Here is a 17,069-nt window from a genome sequence, read left to right on the forward strand (position 1 = left end):
AGTCCAATGAATATCACGTGAACAACTCATTGTGCTAGTGCTGACCTCTTGTGGTGTTTTCTAAAACTTTTAAAACCACCCTCGTATAATAGACAATCTGCTTTGATACCTTAAATTGATATCTGGGTGACATTTGAAGAACTCTGAAGCTGACTGACAACCATGTTCACATGTGTTTGGATGGTAGATCTCCACATGAATCTGAAAAAATGCCTGTTCATTGCCCAAGAAATAAAAAATCTTTGGGCACTTAGTGAATAATGGTGGAGTCCATCCTGTTCCTGATAAAGCAAGAGCAGTCACTTATTTTCCAATTCCTCAGCATATTCAAGATGTGAGAAGCTTTCTCAGAATATGCTGCATGCCCTAGCAAGAACTATTGCAGGGTGAAGCCAGATTTTCCTGAAACAAGGCAGCAGAAGGACCCTACCTAGTCCTTATGGAGGCCCTAACATCTTATCCAGTCCTGAGAATACCAAGACAGAACTTCACACTGATATTAGTGGTTTTGGTATAGTGGCAGTTCTGTTACAACTTCAAGAAGATGCTGAAAAGTTGATAGGTCACCCTTCCAGAGTACTCTGAAATGTAACAGATTGTTTTCCATATGATTTTGAGGCAAATTCAGGTTGCATGATTAGCTACTATGTCAGCAGGTAAGACCCATATAAATAATCTTGCCTTTTGAAATCTATAACATTATTTTCAACAACTTCATGTCAAAGTACTCATTCACATTACGTCCATCCATAGGTAGGAACATGTACTGTCAACTCATTTAGTTTACATTTATGAACAATCGATTAACAAAAGAGATACCAATAATATACTGTAATTACAAGTATAATGTTTGAAATGGTTAATACAACAACATCTAGCTACCTGTAATCCATAAAGTGAAACCATGTTAACAATGTGAACAAAAAATAATGTGTTCATATTTGAAACAGGAAACATGGTAGGAATGCTTGGAATACTGTAGTTTCAGTGTAATTAATAAAAATGTAATTGTCATTGTTCATTTGTGTTATTTTACTTATTGTTCTTAAAAACAAGAGATATGTAATCATCTTTGTTATCACATTCCATGCATTTTAATTCTAAGCAACAGATGATAACATTTTTTGTAACTATCGACAACTTACGTAACTGTAATTAATGAATTTACTATAGGCAAAGGAACACCAGTTGTTAGTGAGAGTATATAAGAGCAGTAAGAAATCTTGTTGGAGGCCCAGGATGATGTGAGGTATTGAGCAGCACTCTGTGACATAATAAATTGTACAGCTGAAACAGTGATTGACTTTTCATGTCTTTTGAGAACCATAGTGTTCTCTGGCCAGTTTTCACTTACACAAAACTTCAACTGCAAGCGAATTAGCAAAATGAAGATAAGTTGTGGACAACATTTATTATTTTGAACAAATTGAGTTACATCCACCAAATTTGAAGAATGTTTATTTCAGCTACCATTGAAAGAATTAATGTTTGTAAAGATGTTCACTTCATAGTTTTTTTTCTGTTGACATTTACCCCAGCAAGACTGTTTCATGGCAACACTCCATGTCCAAGAAGAACTATTCTTCAACCAAGAAAGAATGCCTTGAAGTTTGGGCCATCAGCAAGTTCTGGCCATATTTATTTGGCAAACCATTTGTTGTTGTTATGAATAACTATACTTTATGCTAGCTGACTAGCCTGAAGGATCCATCAGCCCAAATGGTGAGATGAACACTGAGGCTTCAAGCTGCTGATTTAGATTGCCCAAGATTTCTCTAAATCACTTTAGGCAAATACTAGAATGATTTGTTTGAAAGTGCGTGGCCGATTTCCTTCCCCATCCTTGAAACATTTTGAACGATGTGTGCTACATCTCTAATGACCTCAGTGTCACCAGGGTGTTAAAGCTTAATCTTCCTTCCGTCATCACACTATGTTTTAAATATGAGAACATACTTGGATGATAGTCAACACTGGAAATGGATATGTCATAGAGATGGTAATGAGTACCCTACCATGGTTTCCAAGTCAAAAACCTATTACCCTTTACACTTGAGATGCCTTGAAGATGAAGGCTTTCGAGATAGGCCAGCTACTCTGAAGACACGATAAGAATTGTGTGCAGCCATCACAGCAAACACTTCCTTCAGCAGTTCAGAAGCTTCAGAGGTGTTTAGTGGCTGATGGTGAACATGTATTACAATGTCTCAAAAATGAGGAATAATGATAAGTATTCTTTAAAAACTGAAATACACAGTATTGATGCTTCACAATAATGTTTATTTTATATTTTATTGCGAACCAGCTTTCAGCGTTGTACGCTGTCCACAGATAACTTGCCTGAGGCTGGTCTAAAAACGCCAAAAGTCAGTTCACAATTAACCATAAAACTGTAATGTTGTTGTTTTGTTTTTTTTTTTTTTTTTTTTTTTTTTTTTTTTTTTTTTTTTTTTTTTTTTTTTTTTTGTGGGAACTAGTTGTGCATTACTGCAGAAACTAGCAGCTCAGCCAAAGCAGTTAAAGGAGCCATAAGCAGCCAGTGGACACTGACATGTCAACATGCTGTTTGCAGCAACAGGGCTGTTTATACATTGGGAGGCATGCCAGACCAAGCACTGTAATCCTGCTAATGAAGCAGTTAACACAGCACTCTTGCAGAACAGACCAGGGAGTTTCTACATCACCAGGCCATGTATTTGTTATTCCGAGCATGGATGGAAGCAGTATGTGGGCACAACAAGTGTGCTCCTAACTCAAATAAATGTTAATTTTACCAGAGCTATCTGCAGTTAAGCAGTGCCTACTACAATGAGAGGGCTACTCCAAGTGCCGGAGTGGTATGGGATAGCAAGCAGTCACAAGTTTGGGCCTGCACTGCCACACCATCTTCTAGCATAATGTCCTCCTTCCTGGGCTTGGTGTCTCTTCACTGATGGGCCACTCCCAGGCTCATTCCAGCAGCAGCCAGACAACTATCTTGCATGGCACCAGATTGAGACTTGGGCTGTGTAGTCACATACCCTTCCGCACCGGTACGGGTGTCCTGGTGCCTAGCACAGTCACTTACACAATGGAAATCCATCAACAGTGGCTGTCATCCCCTGAAATCATTATGGTGGTCCTCCTCAATGCTGGTGCCTCTCATGAGCAACCATGCAGCATCTAACTGGGATGCACTGCTGAGCACGTAGCTGGTATCAGCATTCTGGGGCACAGACATAATGACCTGCAGACCTGCAACTAGATGCACACCACACACTGCCCTCATCACGTGCTGTGAGGGGTGTGGCCACTGAACCATGACACTACAATTGTGCTCACATGAGTTTAAATAAAATATTTTACTTTCCAATGTTGTTTCTCTGAGCTGCCCAAGGACTGCATCCTTGTCACTACCCACTGTTGCTACCCTGCACAGAAGTGGCCCACTTCAAATAAATATTACTGTAGAACATGTATACAGTGTATTTCAGTTTTTAATGTGTCAATGGTCCTGTAAGTACTGATGAATACATAAATGTGAATACATTTTGTGACCTGCTCAGCACATGTTTGAGATGTTGAGTTGCAGACAGCCACTATTACAAATTTTAAGCTACACACACACTTTCACACAAACACAACTTACACACACATGACCCCTGTCTCTATCCACCAAGGTACCAGTGTTCACCATTATGAGTGTTATCGTTTGCAAAAGTACATTAAATGAGTAAGTATCCATCCTCAGAGAGTTCTGATAATCATTTGGCATTCTTGTCCTTAAGTCAATTAGAAAATTTTCACACATCAATTTCCCTCTCTTCTTATACCACTCCTTCATCCATCTACACTTCCCCTTTTCCTTACATGAGTGCAAAGCCAGCCCAAGAGCCAAATAACAGCTGGCATCCCTATCCGCCATATTTGCACATCCGAGATTTGTCACTAATATTGCATAATATCAATTCTGGAACCAACCATGGATGTAATGCACAGTATTACTGTCCATTATTATTAATAATCTACAGGTACTTTAGTCTCAAAAATTTTACAAAGAACAAAATGATTACTATTTTTCCACTATTGTGTATTCTTGAATTACTGTGGCACTCCTTTCACATAATAGTTGATGTGTTATACATTAAGAGTATGTTACAAGAACTTTTGTAAAATCTTTTAGGGGAAATTGGAGATGTGGGTGGATATGTTCCCAATGGATATGCCTCTCCCAGGTCCATCACTTGACATCTCACCTCGGAAACCTAAATCATATGAACTTCGCATTATCATCTGGAACACTGATGATGTTGTGCTTGAAGATGATGCATTCTTCACTGGAGAGAAGATGTCTGACATCTATGTTAAAGGGTAATAATATGCTGCACTCAGAATTGTGAAGTTACATTCTTGTTGCTGTGAAATGGAGTTTATTTAATTTTTTCAGGTGGCTGAAAGGACAAGAAGACTGTCAGTGCACAGACATTCATTATCGATCTCTCACTGGTGAAGGAAATTTCAACTGGAGATTTATATATCCATTTGACTATCTGGTAGCTGAAGAAAAAATTGTTATTTCTAGGAAGGAATCATTGTTCTCCTGGGATGAAACAGAATGCAAAATACCAGCAAGATTAGAACTCCAAGTTTGGGATGCTGACCATTTCTCAGCTGATGATTTCTTAGGTAAAGTAGGAACAGTGGGACAGCTACAAATTAAACTTTTATTGTAGATTGTATTAATATATACTCTGATCATCTTTATCTAAATATTTCCTTGTAGAACTTGAAGGAAGGAGAAATTGGGAAGGATAGATAACAGTATATAGCAGAAATTGCCTTGAATAGATTGCCAAATGTTCAACAGTGTAATTTCATACATGATGAATTCACACTGCAGAACTAAAGGTAGTTTCAGTTAGCAGCAGACACAAGGAAAAGTGCTTCACTATCAAAAGCAATTTGGCATTAAACAAAGTAGAGCACTTAACAAAAGCTTAATGGCAAGGTTTAATCATTATTGTGGCCTTGACAAGATACACACGTGAAAGTAGATTCCTTAATATTTCATGGATTGTGATGTAAAAAACTGCAATTTTGTGAAATTGTGTGCCATCAGTACAGGAAATGTCAAATTTTATTTAGTTGTTTTCTTTAGTATGATTTTGTTACTTAGCATCCACATTTTCTTATTTGTCCCCAGGGCATTGGATAAAGAGTAATTTTTTTCTCTTCATTCATCAAACAGAGTTTACTGCAAGTAATAGTAACTTATCTTCCTGCAATTATGTATGGACATAGTAGCACTGAGCCTGGTTTATGAGAAATAAGAAAAAATAGTTCACTGGATACTGCAAACTGAAAAATGATCTGATTCCTGGGATTTTCTTAAGAAACTCATAGCCTTGTTGAAGCAATGTATTGACATATTTGAGGCATCTGTGGTTCTGGGAGACAAGGGAGACTGCTTATGAGACTTTTGAAGTTGGGGCCTTTTTTGTATTATTCCTATATATATTTACCTAACTACTTGTTACATATTATCTTTATCTGCATACCCCCCACCCCCTTCCCCTTTCCTCTCTCTCTCTCTCTCTCTCTCTCTCTCTCTCTCTCTCTCTCTCTCTCTCTCTCTCTGGTTTTCCCCATCTGCTTTTCTGCTTCCCTTCTTGTTTTTAACTGTATTATACCCCCCGCCCCCTTCCTCTTTCTCTCTTTCTCTGGTTTTCCCCATCTACTTTTCTACTTCCCTTCTTGTTTTTAACTTTATTATTTATGTATTGTTTCTCTTAGTATTACTCCATTTTTGCCTCTCATTTTGTCCTTTTAACTGCTCTAGACTGAAGCACAATGTTTATAAATGTACTATGTGTGACCTGCATCCCCACTGATGCCTGTAATTTCAACAATACCACCCACTTTCTTACAATTTGCGGATACCTCTCAACCAAGGGTCTGAGTGACCTGCTCCTCCTTTCCAACCTTCCCAGGCTATCCCTCTTTACTTCTTGAGGAAGAAACTAGGTGTTTTAAAAGATGTGACAGTTCTTGTCTACTTTTATGCCTGTACCTGTCAGCAGTATTTAAAAGTATACCTATTAAATTGCTGGCCAGTCATTATGCCTTATTATTTTTCTTTGAATATTATTATTTAATATCTTGTCATCACATGTTATACTCAAATCTTCATTATTACTCTTTCAAATTACTCTGTTTATGCACATTAATATGTCTCCACTTGTGATACCGAGCACGTGGGTTCTGAATCCATGCCAGACAGCATGGACTTCCATTACCACTAGAGGTTTCTGCAGCCATCACACCATAAGTCGTGGCTGCACATGCTCCTGACCTGCGTATAATGTGAGGGCGCCACTGTGGAGCACGTGGTCCCAGCAGCCAATAGTGATGTACCCTATCATGTATTTAAGCACCTGCCTCTCACTCAGCGAGGCAGTCTGATATTCACGGGACTCTCTTGATATCTCACTTACAGACATCGTTTTTGCTTTGCTTGTTTCTGTGTCAGAGTGGATGTTTTTGATTTCATGAGGTTTTCTCTTGTGACTCCATTGCTTCTTGTGTGTTGCTCTTCTTGGTGTCTTGCTTGGTTGTCCATTGTGTGTGTCCGTCCTTCCCTTTTCTTCTTTTTTGTTTGTTTGCGGGCCTCTCCCGTTCGATCCTAATGCATTTTCATTCATGGCCACTCCGCAGTTACAATATTTTGATGACAAAGTAAATGGTGGTAGTTGTTAGTATGGGGTCAAAGTTGGTCTGACTTCTGGAGCAACAGCAGCAGCTCATGCAGCAGCAGCAGCAGCAGCAGCCCCAGTTTACATCTTACAGTAGTCACTGCAATTGCTAATAGACAAAGTTGATGCAAGGGACGCACTGCCACAACAACTTCCGAGTCCTCAGGTGTCCGATGCTTTCCCATGTTTGCTGTCATTCCCCCCACTTAATGACGCTAAAGAAGACTGGGAAACATATTTACATCGGCTGAAACAACATTTTGCGACTTTTCCAGTCACAAATGACTCCTTGCAGCAGTCGTTGTTTTTGTCTTGGGCTTCCCCAGACACGTTCTTTCTTATCCACAAGTTGGCGCCATTGTCTGATCTTGTGGCTCTCTCTTTTCAAGAAATATGCCTTTTGCTGACGAACTATTATTCACAATGCTACCATGTGTTCCCCTCTCAGATGGAGTTCCACCAGTACCATAAACAGCCTGATCAATTGTATCATTCATGGGTCACGGATCTGCAGGGTCTCAGCTGTCGATGCTATTTTACGTGCACCAATCGGCAGTGCAAGGCTTCATATGTGGACTCCCTCATCCAGAATATGGTGGTTCAGCTGGCTTCTGATCCTGCAGCACTAAAGCTCGATAACCCCTCCTTGGAAGAGATACTCTGCATTGCCCACTCATTTGATATTGCTCAGGTGGCTAATGAGTGTCTCATGGCACGGCCGCAAGTGGCTTCGATCAACATGTCTCTGTGGGTTCTGCCCTTGTGACATCGATGTCGCCCAGCCACCAGAGGCCAGCACTGTCGGGACTCCTCTTTGTCTAACGTCTCTATGGCATTGGCTCCTCCGGTCGCCCCTCATCACCGGCCCACTTACATCTTACCCACAGTGCTTTACCGCACATTATGAAGCTGATTGTCCCCAATAAGAAAACGTGCACGCTGTGTGACAAGGAGGGCCACATCCAATCGGTTTGTCATAGTCACTTGGCTCGCTCCAGTCCTGCCCCTCCTGGGCCTCAAGATACCGTACATGCTCTGCAATCTGTCGTCCCACTCGATGACCCATCAGCACAGAAGGATTTCCCCATGCTTTGCCTTATCACTGAGAGTGTCAGTTTTCAGGTCAATAATGGGGCCACCATCTCCCTGAATAATATGGTGACATATCCCGACCGGGCAGTCCCTCTCGGCATTTGGTTCCATTACCCTTCTTGGGCAGTTCATCATCCAGGTGACGTAAAAATATGTTCCCTGGCACCTTACCCTATTTTTCGTTGACCATCCATCGGCTTCAAATATTTTTGGCGTGGATGCATTTCAACTGTCTGTCTTTTCAACTTCCAATGAAGTTAAGGTCGTTTCCTTGTCTGTTCATTTTCAGGACTTGGATGATCTGTGCTCAGCTTTTATATCATTACTTGCACTGGATCTCAGATGTGCTTTTGATTTTCAGGTGCACGTCCCACTTAAACCAGATGCGCAGCCTTGCTTTATCCAGGCCCAACTCCTTAGGGTGGCCTTATGGCCACCAGTCAAGCAGGAACTTGATCAGCTCCAGGCTGCTGGCTTTCCGGAGCCTGTGACATACAGTGCCTGGGTGACACCATTGGTGGTCATATGGAAACCCAATTGGTCACTTCGGCTGTGTGGGGACTTCAGCACTACTGAGTCCCTTGTAGATACTTACCCCATTCCCCAACAGGAAGACCGTCTTGGCAAGCTTGCCAGTGGAGAGTACATTCAAAAGATTGACCTGGCTGAGGCATACCACCAATTACCCATGGATGTTGATTCCCAGAACATCTTGGTTATCAACACACCTTTCAGATTATACAGGTACAAGTGCCTTCTGTTTGGTGTCTCTTTGGCGACGGCCATTTTCCAGTAGTTCCTGGAGCAGCTTAGGCAACCTATTCCTGCCTGCATGAATTATCTGGATGATATCTTGGGCAGCAGGCGTTCACACCAGGAACATTTGCAGAACCTCAGCGCCTTATTACACGCTTTGCAATCTGCAGGTTTATGCTGTCGGCTGGACAAGTGTTGTTTTTTTCAACCAGAAATGGAATACTTAGGCCACTGGCTTAGCAAAGATGGCATTCGCCCTTTGGGTCTTAATGTCATGGCCATTGAGACCCTTCCTTGTCCCAAGGACTTATGTGAAGTCCAGGTGCTTTTGGCAAGGTTACTTATTACTTCAAGTTCTTACCCCAGGCTGCCTGCGTTGCTCAACCCCTCAATGACATGTGTTGCAAAGGAGTACCTTTTGATTGGCTCCTGCCTGTGACCAGGCTTTTTTCCATTTAAAGGTGATGCTGAAGTCCGCCCCTTGCCTTACTCTCTTCTCTCCGGACCACCCCTTGGTTGCAGTGGCTCATGCATCAGCATACGGCATTGGGGCCATTCTCATGCATCGTAATGCTGGTGGCTCAGAACAGCCCACTGCTTATGTATCTAAGACGCTGACCCCAGCACAACAGATCTACTCCCAGATTGAAAAGGAGCCCTGGCAATAGCGTTCGCTGTCCAAAAATTTCACACCTATCTCTTTTGGGCAAAGTTCACCCTCCTTATGGACCACAAACCCTTAGCGCATTTTTCAGACCCCACTCTCATCTTCCATGGTAGATGGCTCAACGTCTCCAGCACTGGGCATTATTTTTACAGAATTACCTTACACCGTACAGTATAGGCCCACTGCCCACCATGCCAATGTGGACTCTTTGTCAAGTCTCCCTGCAGGCTACAATCCTGCGTTTGACCAACAGGAGGTCCTCTGCTTTCACATTGATTCTGCCTGCCGGGATGCACTGTATGGTCTGTCTCTTATGGCTGCTCACATTGCCACGGCTACATGCTGAGACCCTATCTTGCGGCAAGTTCTGTGATATGTGGTCCACGGGTGGCCCTCCTATATTACTAATCATATGGCTTGCGCCTGCTATACGGACGTTTGAGTCACAGCTCCCATACAAGATAAGTAATTTTAGTAGTAATAAACTGTTTCTAACGCTTTAAACTAATTTATTACGTTAATTATAGTGCTCTTCAAGCGTACCATTAAAAGTTTTTGTCTTACTCGCGTATTTTCACAGTAATCAAGCAAAGTTCGTTTTGTTTACATATCGGGGCCAGGCCGAACCTTTGAGCTTTCAGATTAAACTTCATACCGCAATTTTAAGTACATTTACTGATAGTTTAGTGTACCAAATACGTTTGCTGCCCCTTTATATCTGTAGGGTATCGTCATCTCTTAAGTAATTTCCAGTAAGAAACTTCTGAACCATTGTTTACATTGTCGCGAGTAGGCCTAATTTTTTGTACATGTATTTTCATTGTTTTCTGGTAACTTAATTATCTTTCTGTCACTAAAATCGATTTGTACCATGAGTGTAAAGTGCCTGACGTGCCATAGAATCGTTAGCTCCGGGGTCTGGTGTGATGGATGTAGTAACTTTTTTCATTGGGGAGATTGTAGTGGCATGGGAATTGGGAAAATGAGCGAGACTCATCAGTGGTTCTGTAGGCTATGCAGTAGAGATAGAAAGATTGTGGAACAGGAGGGGAAAACTGCTGCCCTTCAGGCTGAGTTAGATGAGGCTAGACGAGAACTGTGCAGGTTAAGGGGGGAGAAGGGTAAACAGGGGTGGGAAGTGGCAACAGGCCAAGAAATTCTTCTGACAGCTTTGTTATTAATGTACAAAATAGGTTTGACCTGTTGCCCCAGTCGGAAACTGATGAGCCTCTCACAGAAGTAGATGTAGACAGGGCTCAACAAGCTTTCAGCAGCAAATTGAATAAGAAGGTAGGGAAGTGTGCAAAGAGAAAGAAAGTCTTGTTGCTAGGTACCAGGTCACAAGTTTTTTCAAACCTAGTGCTGGACTGGGGCAGGTTACAGAGGATTTAGGTTCACTATGTAGAGGCTTTACTAAGGAAGATACTGTGGTTATTGTGGGTGGGCCAGGCAACAGTATTGACAGAGATCCGGGGTACAGCATGGAGTGTGACCTGGCAAATATTGCATCACCATCGAGTCATACCAGTGTTGGGTTTGTGTCGGTTCTGGTGCGCCACGACCGGCCTCATTTGAGCTCTTCTGTCAGGAGAGTTAATTTGGAGTTGGGACGGCTACTTAGATCTGATGCGGGGTCACACATTGGTGTAGTTCCTGTTGATTCACTCTGTAGGCGGGACTATACTAGACATGGCCTACACCTCAACAAGAAGTGGAAGGGTAAACTGGCTGGGCTGATAGCAGGAAATTTAAAGGGGGGAGGAACTACATCTCATGGTGGTAACTCTTTTTTAGTGTAAGATCAGTGTCCAGTGGGAAACTCAGCCAGGCAAGTACTAAAGATGTTAAAAAAGTTCAAGAAACTCACAAAAGTAAAATGAAAAATGTTAGTATATTTCATCAAAATATTGGGGGATTGAAGAATAAAATTGATGAGCTTCTGCTTTGTTTAGAAGATATAGAAACTGAGAATGTAATAGATGTACTATGCCTGTCTGAGCATCACATTATCACTGATATGCAAAATGTTAGCATCAATGGGTACAAATTAGTTGCACATGTAAGTAGAGATAATATGATGAGAGGAGGAGTTGCCATATATGTCAAAATCTTCCACAGCACAAAACATTTAGAAACTAAAAAATTTTGTGTAGAGCAACATATAGAAGCAAGCATGTGCCACTGAACTAAAACTAAATGATGGCACTTTCATAATTGTAACAGTGTATAGGTCCCCCTCAAGGAATTTCCAGCTATTTCTAGAAAACTTGGATGCTTTGTTGTGCTATCTGTCAGACAGGGGGAAGCAAATTATCATTTGTGGGGATTTCAATGTTGATTCCCTGAAAGAGTGTGATAGGAAGAATGACCTAGTAGTATTACACAGTTCTTTCAATTTGAGCTCCGTCATTGATTTTCCTACTCGGATAACAAAGAACAGCAGGACATTGATAGATAAGTTTTTTATAGACCAAGATAAGTTTAAGGACATAAATGCTTATGCTGTTGAAAATGGTCTTTCAGATCATGGTGCACAGTTAGTTACAGTACATGGCACAGCTCCATGCAGTATATCAAATCAGAATTTCAAAGCAGTGCATTCAATTAACAATATAAATACTGCAAACCTTAGGGAAAGACTAAAGGTGCTAGACTGGGATGAAGTGTATATGGAACCTGATGCAAACTTGAAATATAACTTATTTCACGATACATTTTTAAGGGTATTTGAAAATTGTTTTCCCAAGAAAAGAGTGAAACATAATTCCAAGAAAACATATAAAAAACCTTGGCTAACTAAAGGAATAAGAATATTTTGCAACCATAAAAGAGAACTGTATCTAACAGCAAGAGGGAGTACTGACCCCGAAATTGTTCAATATTATAAAAACTATTGTGCGGTACTAAGAAAAGTTATTAAAAAGTCCAGAAGCATGTATATCATGTCTGAGATCAGTAACTCTGATAATAAAATTAAAGCAATTTGGAATATTATTGAAAGGGAAACAGGGCGACCAAGAGCACAGGAAGACTTTAGTGTCATAAAACCGAATGACAAGTGTACTAACAAACAATCTGAAATTGGAAATATTTTCAATGATCATTTTTTAAATGTTGTGGAGAAAGTAGGATCTAGATCTTCACTAGAAGAGGCAAGGCTTCTAATAGAAGAGGCCATACCTGTGCAGTTTGAAACAACTGTATTTCCACGAACCTCTCCCTCTGAAATCAGTAAAATTATAAACTCACTGAAAAGTAAAAGCTCTTACGGAATTGATGGCATTTCCAGCAAGATACTTAAAGCTTGTTCCCCACAGATAAGTAGGATTCTCAGCCACGTATGTAATATCTCTTTGGAGCAGGGTGTTTTCCCCAATAGACTGAAATATGCCATTGTAAAACCATTGCATAAAAAGGGGGATACGTCAGATGTCAACAACTATCGCCCAATCTCTCTTCTGACAGCTCTATCAAAAATTTTTGAGAAAGTAATGTATTCAAGAGTAGCCTCCCATATATGTAAAAATAAAGTACTAACAAAATGTCAGTTTGGTTTTCAGAAAGGCTTTTCGACAGAAAACGCTATTTACGCTTTCACTGATCAAATATTAAATGCTCTGAATAACCGGACATCACCCATTGTTATTTTTTGTGATCTCTCAAAGGCCTTTGATTGTGTAAATCATGGAATTCTTTTAGATAAGCTAAATCATTATGGTTTGAGGGGGGCAGTGCACAAATGGTTTAATTCATACTTAACTGGAAGAATGCAGAAAGTTGAAATAAGTGGTTCATGTAATGTTAATACAACAGCTGATTCCTCAAACTGGGGGGCTATCAAGCACAGGGTCCCACAGGGTTCGGTCTTAGGTCCTTTACTGTTCTTGATATACATTAATGACTTACCATTCCATATTGATGAAGATGCAAAGTTAGTTCTTTTTGCTGATGATACAAGTATAGTAATAACATCCAAAAACCAAGAACTAAGTGATGTAATTGTAAATGATGTTTTTCACAAAATTATTAAGTGGTTCTCAGCAAACGGACTCTCTTTAAATTTTGATAAAACACAGTATATACAGTTCCGTACAGTAAATGGCACAACTCCAGTAATAAATATAGACTTTGAACAGAAGTCTGTAGCTAAGGTAGAATTTTCAAAAATTTTAGGTGTGTCCATTGATGAGAGGTTAAACTGGAAGCAATACATTGATGGTCTGCTGAAACGTCTGAGTTCGGCAACGAATGCTATTAGGGTTATTGCAAATTTTGGTGATAAGAATCTCAGTAAATTAGCTTACTATGCCTACTTTCATTCACTGCTTTCGTATGGTATCATATTCTGGGGTAATTCATCATTGAGTAGAAAAGTATTCATTGCTCAAAAATGTGTAATCAGAATAATTGCTGGAGCCCACCCATGGTCATCTTGCAGACATCTATTTAAGGATCTAGGGATCCTTACAGTAACCTCACAGTATATATATTCACTTATGAAATTTGTTGTTAATAATCCAGCCCAGTTCAAAAGTAATAGCAGTGTGCATAGCTATAACACCAGGAGAAAGGATGATCTTCACTATGCAGGGTTAAATCTGACTTTGGCACAGAAGCGGGTAAATTATGCTGCCACAAAAGTCTTTGGTCACCTACCAAACAGCATCAAAAGCCTGACAGATAGTCAACCAACATTTAAAAATAAATTAAAAGAATTTCTAGATGACAACTCCTTCTACTCATTGGCTGAATTTTTAGATATAAATTAAGGGAGGGAAAAAATCTAACTTAAGCATTAGTGTCATGCAATATTTTGTGTAATGTAATATCTTGTACAGACATCTTTCATTAACCTGACACGTTCCACATCATTACGAAGTGTCGTATTCATGATCTATGGAACAAGTATTAATCTAATCTAATCTAATCTAGATGTGGACCAACTTCAGCCCGTGGCACCACCCACAGACTCTCTGTGATCAATAACATCCTTCTGTTGCCCACGGAGTCAGTCGCCCATCGGGTGTTCATCCCTCCAGATTTGCGGCATCAAGTGCTCAGTTTTTTGCACCGCAGGCACTGGGGTATGTCCTGCATGAAAGTTTTGGCTCGCCGGCACGTGTATTGGCCTGGCATCGATGGCAATATTGACCGTTTGGTCCGTGGGAGCACTGTGTGTGCATGTCACCACACAAACCCTCCTCAGTCATTCGCACCATGGCCAGTGCCTCGCCAGCCCTGGGATTGCATCCATTTCAATTTTGCGGGCCCATTTTTGGGGTCCTTGTGATTACTTTTCGTTGTTGCCTGTTCCAAATACCCATATGTAATTTGCATGGCGTCCACCACCATGGCAGCCACACTCATGGCCCTGGCCCGGGTTCTAGCCATTGAGGGCGTGCCTCACACACACCAAGCGCTGCAGATTTCGAATCCTCACCAGACAGCATGGACCTCGATTACCACCAGAGGTCTCTGCAGCTGTCACGCCATAAGCTGTGGCTGTGTGTGCTCCTGGCCCCGCATATAATGTGAAGGTGTCACTGTTGAGCACGTGCAGCAGCCAATAGCGACGTACCCTATCATGTATTTAAGTGCCTGCCTCTCTCTCAGTGAGGCAGTCTGATATTCATGTGAGTCTCTCAATATCTCGCTTACAGACATTGTGCTTGCTTTGCTTGTTTCCGTGTCTGAGTGGACGTCGTTCGTTTCTTGAGGTTTTCATTTGTGACCCCGTTGCTTCTTGTGTGTTGCTGTTCTTGGTGCCTTGCTCAGTCATCAGTAATTGTGTGTGTCCATTCTTTCTTGTTCGTCTGTCTTGTTTGTTTGTGGGCCGCTCCCGTTTGGTCCCACTGTGCTTTTGTTCACGGCCACCCCGCAACCCTTCCAGTTGTGGGTACAACACCACTATTCATTATACATCAAGTGAATCGGAACTATATTTTCTCAATAACAGCCCCTTCTTCTCCTCTGCTCTTGGCTAAATTTTATTACATGCAAGTACTACATTCTATTTGTATTCAATTTCACTTCTACATAATCCAAACTATTCCTTCATCAGAAACCTAGACACAAGTTTAAATATTCTGGTTAATGCATGCGATAATAAAATGAGAAGTTAGACATTCAAAAGTAGTACAGTTCTTGATTTAACAGATAATATTAGTGAACTAATAACAACTGATAATGTTTCAAGTTTTTAGTACAATATGACCAAATTAATTTATAACATTTTAGGAACTATGAGCTAACATTATCAGCATACATTGTCATTAGCTTCCATTAGCAGACTGATCCTCTTGCTGTGAATTGTTAACTGTTTCTGTGTTTATATGTAACTGATGTCACATAATTTTAATGTAATGGCAGCATCCATCTAAAATTTATTGTTTGCTGCCTTCATTCCTACTAAAGCTGTCTCAAGTCTGTAGTTTTTTGTCTAGTGTCTGGATAAACAAATGTGGTAATTGGTACTTAAACCAAAATTAAGTGTAGAAGGAAGTAAATGTTAATAAAGTCCACATTAGTCATGATTACTCTCAGTTATATTTTAAATACATGCCATACCTTATTTTATGTGAGCTTAGAAGCAACATTAAATATGGCAAGTGTGAAAACTAACAACGAGAATTCCATTGACATCACAGGATGTTCACAAATGGTAATGAACCAACAATAGTCAAACTAACACTAAATTATGATAATTGTTCTATCATCCAATAATACATAGCTTCTGGCTGAGACTGACAGATGCTGGAGGTATTTAGTTATTAATATGGTGATAACCTTAAGAGGACAGTAGAAAGCTTAAAAATGGTGGTGTAACGACATTGTCATTGTTTTATAGCACTGTTGTACAATAATATCTACATGGAAACACAATTCATCTATACATCTTTACTATCTCCAGCTGTGGCAATATTTTCAGACCACTAACAGAATCTAATAATACAGGAAGATTGCTACGGCAAGAATATTGCATACTGCCATCAGAAAGTGTTTAAAATCCTGAGCAATTTGAATAGCAATAAAATGTTTCACTGCTTTCTTATTGAAATTGTAGTTTTTACTGAATATTTTCAAATCTCTTAACAGGTGCAATCACACTTGATTTAAATCGATTCCCACGAGGAGCCAAATCTTCAAAGCTATGTACATTGGACATGTTGAAAACAGATGGTTCTGTTCCTATGGTCAACATTTTCAAGCAGAAGAGAGTAAAAGGCTGGTGGCCTTTTTATGTTAAGAAAGAAAATGAAGAAATGGAATTAACAGTAAGGGCAATGATTCTTTCTGAAAAATAAAATTTCATTCATTTTGACTATTTTTGGTTTATTTAATGTGAGAACTTTGTATTTTCAGCTGTACAAACTTCTCAATATAAATCACTCAAATGTTGTACTTTTTGTTATTATAACTTACAAAAGGCAGGAATAAGCTTTGGTGGCCTACGGGTCTCATTCACATTACTTACTTAAGCCTGTGGGCCATCTCTTCATGTGACTTAACAACAGTGCTCCTAGCTCCTAGAATCCATGAGGTTAATGTTTATGGGGTAATGCACCAGTATGAAAGGAACTCCTTTGCTGGCATGCAACACCAACAAATTATCCCCCAAAATACACATTTTGTGTTCATCTGGAAACCATGAAAAATTGATACCACTGATAAAAAAGTGAAAAACTATGAAATACAGTAATTTTGTGAAAAACTAACATGATGGATGCTATGAACTAGGTGAATGACCAGTAAGAGTACTTCCTAGCAGCACCCCTACTGATTAGAAGTGAATATTGCTGTTTTACAGTATTTGTAATTTTTAA

General features: G+C 40.2%; 1 protein-coding gene across 1 annotated transcript in view; it reads left to right on the forward strand.

The window, feature by feature from the left end:
- Positions 1 to 17,069, forward strand: part of LOC126358244 (otoferlin) — a 288,211-nt gene that overhangs the window by 235,661 nt on the left and 35,481 nt on the right. The window contains exons 27-29 of the mRNA XM_050007531.1: positions 4,163 to 4,350; positions 4,427 to 4,665; positions 16,342 to 16,520. Coding sequence (XP_049863488.1) covers positions 4,163 to 4,350; positions 4,427 to 4,665; positions 16,342 to 16,520 — 606 coding nt within the window. The remainder of the gene's footprint in view (positions 1 to 4,162; positions 4,351 to 4,426; positions 4,666 to 16,341; positions 16,521 to 17,069) is intronic.

Source organism: Schistocerca gregaria, chromosome 1 (genome assembly GCF_023897955.1).
Source record: "Schistocerca gregaria isolate iqSchGreg1 chromosome 1, iqSchGreg1.2, whole genome shotgun sequence".
Taxonomy (NCBI): Eukaryota; Metazoa; Arthropoda; class Insecta; order Orthoptera; family Acrididae; genus Schistocerca; species Schistocerca gregaria.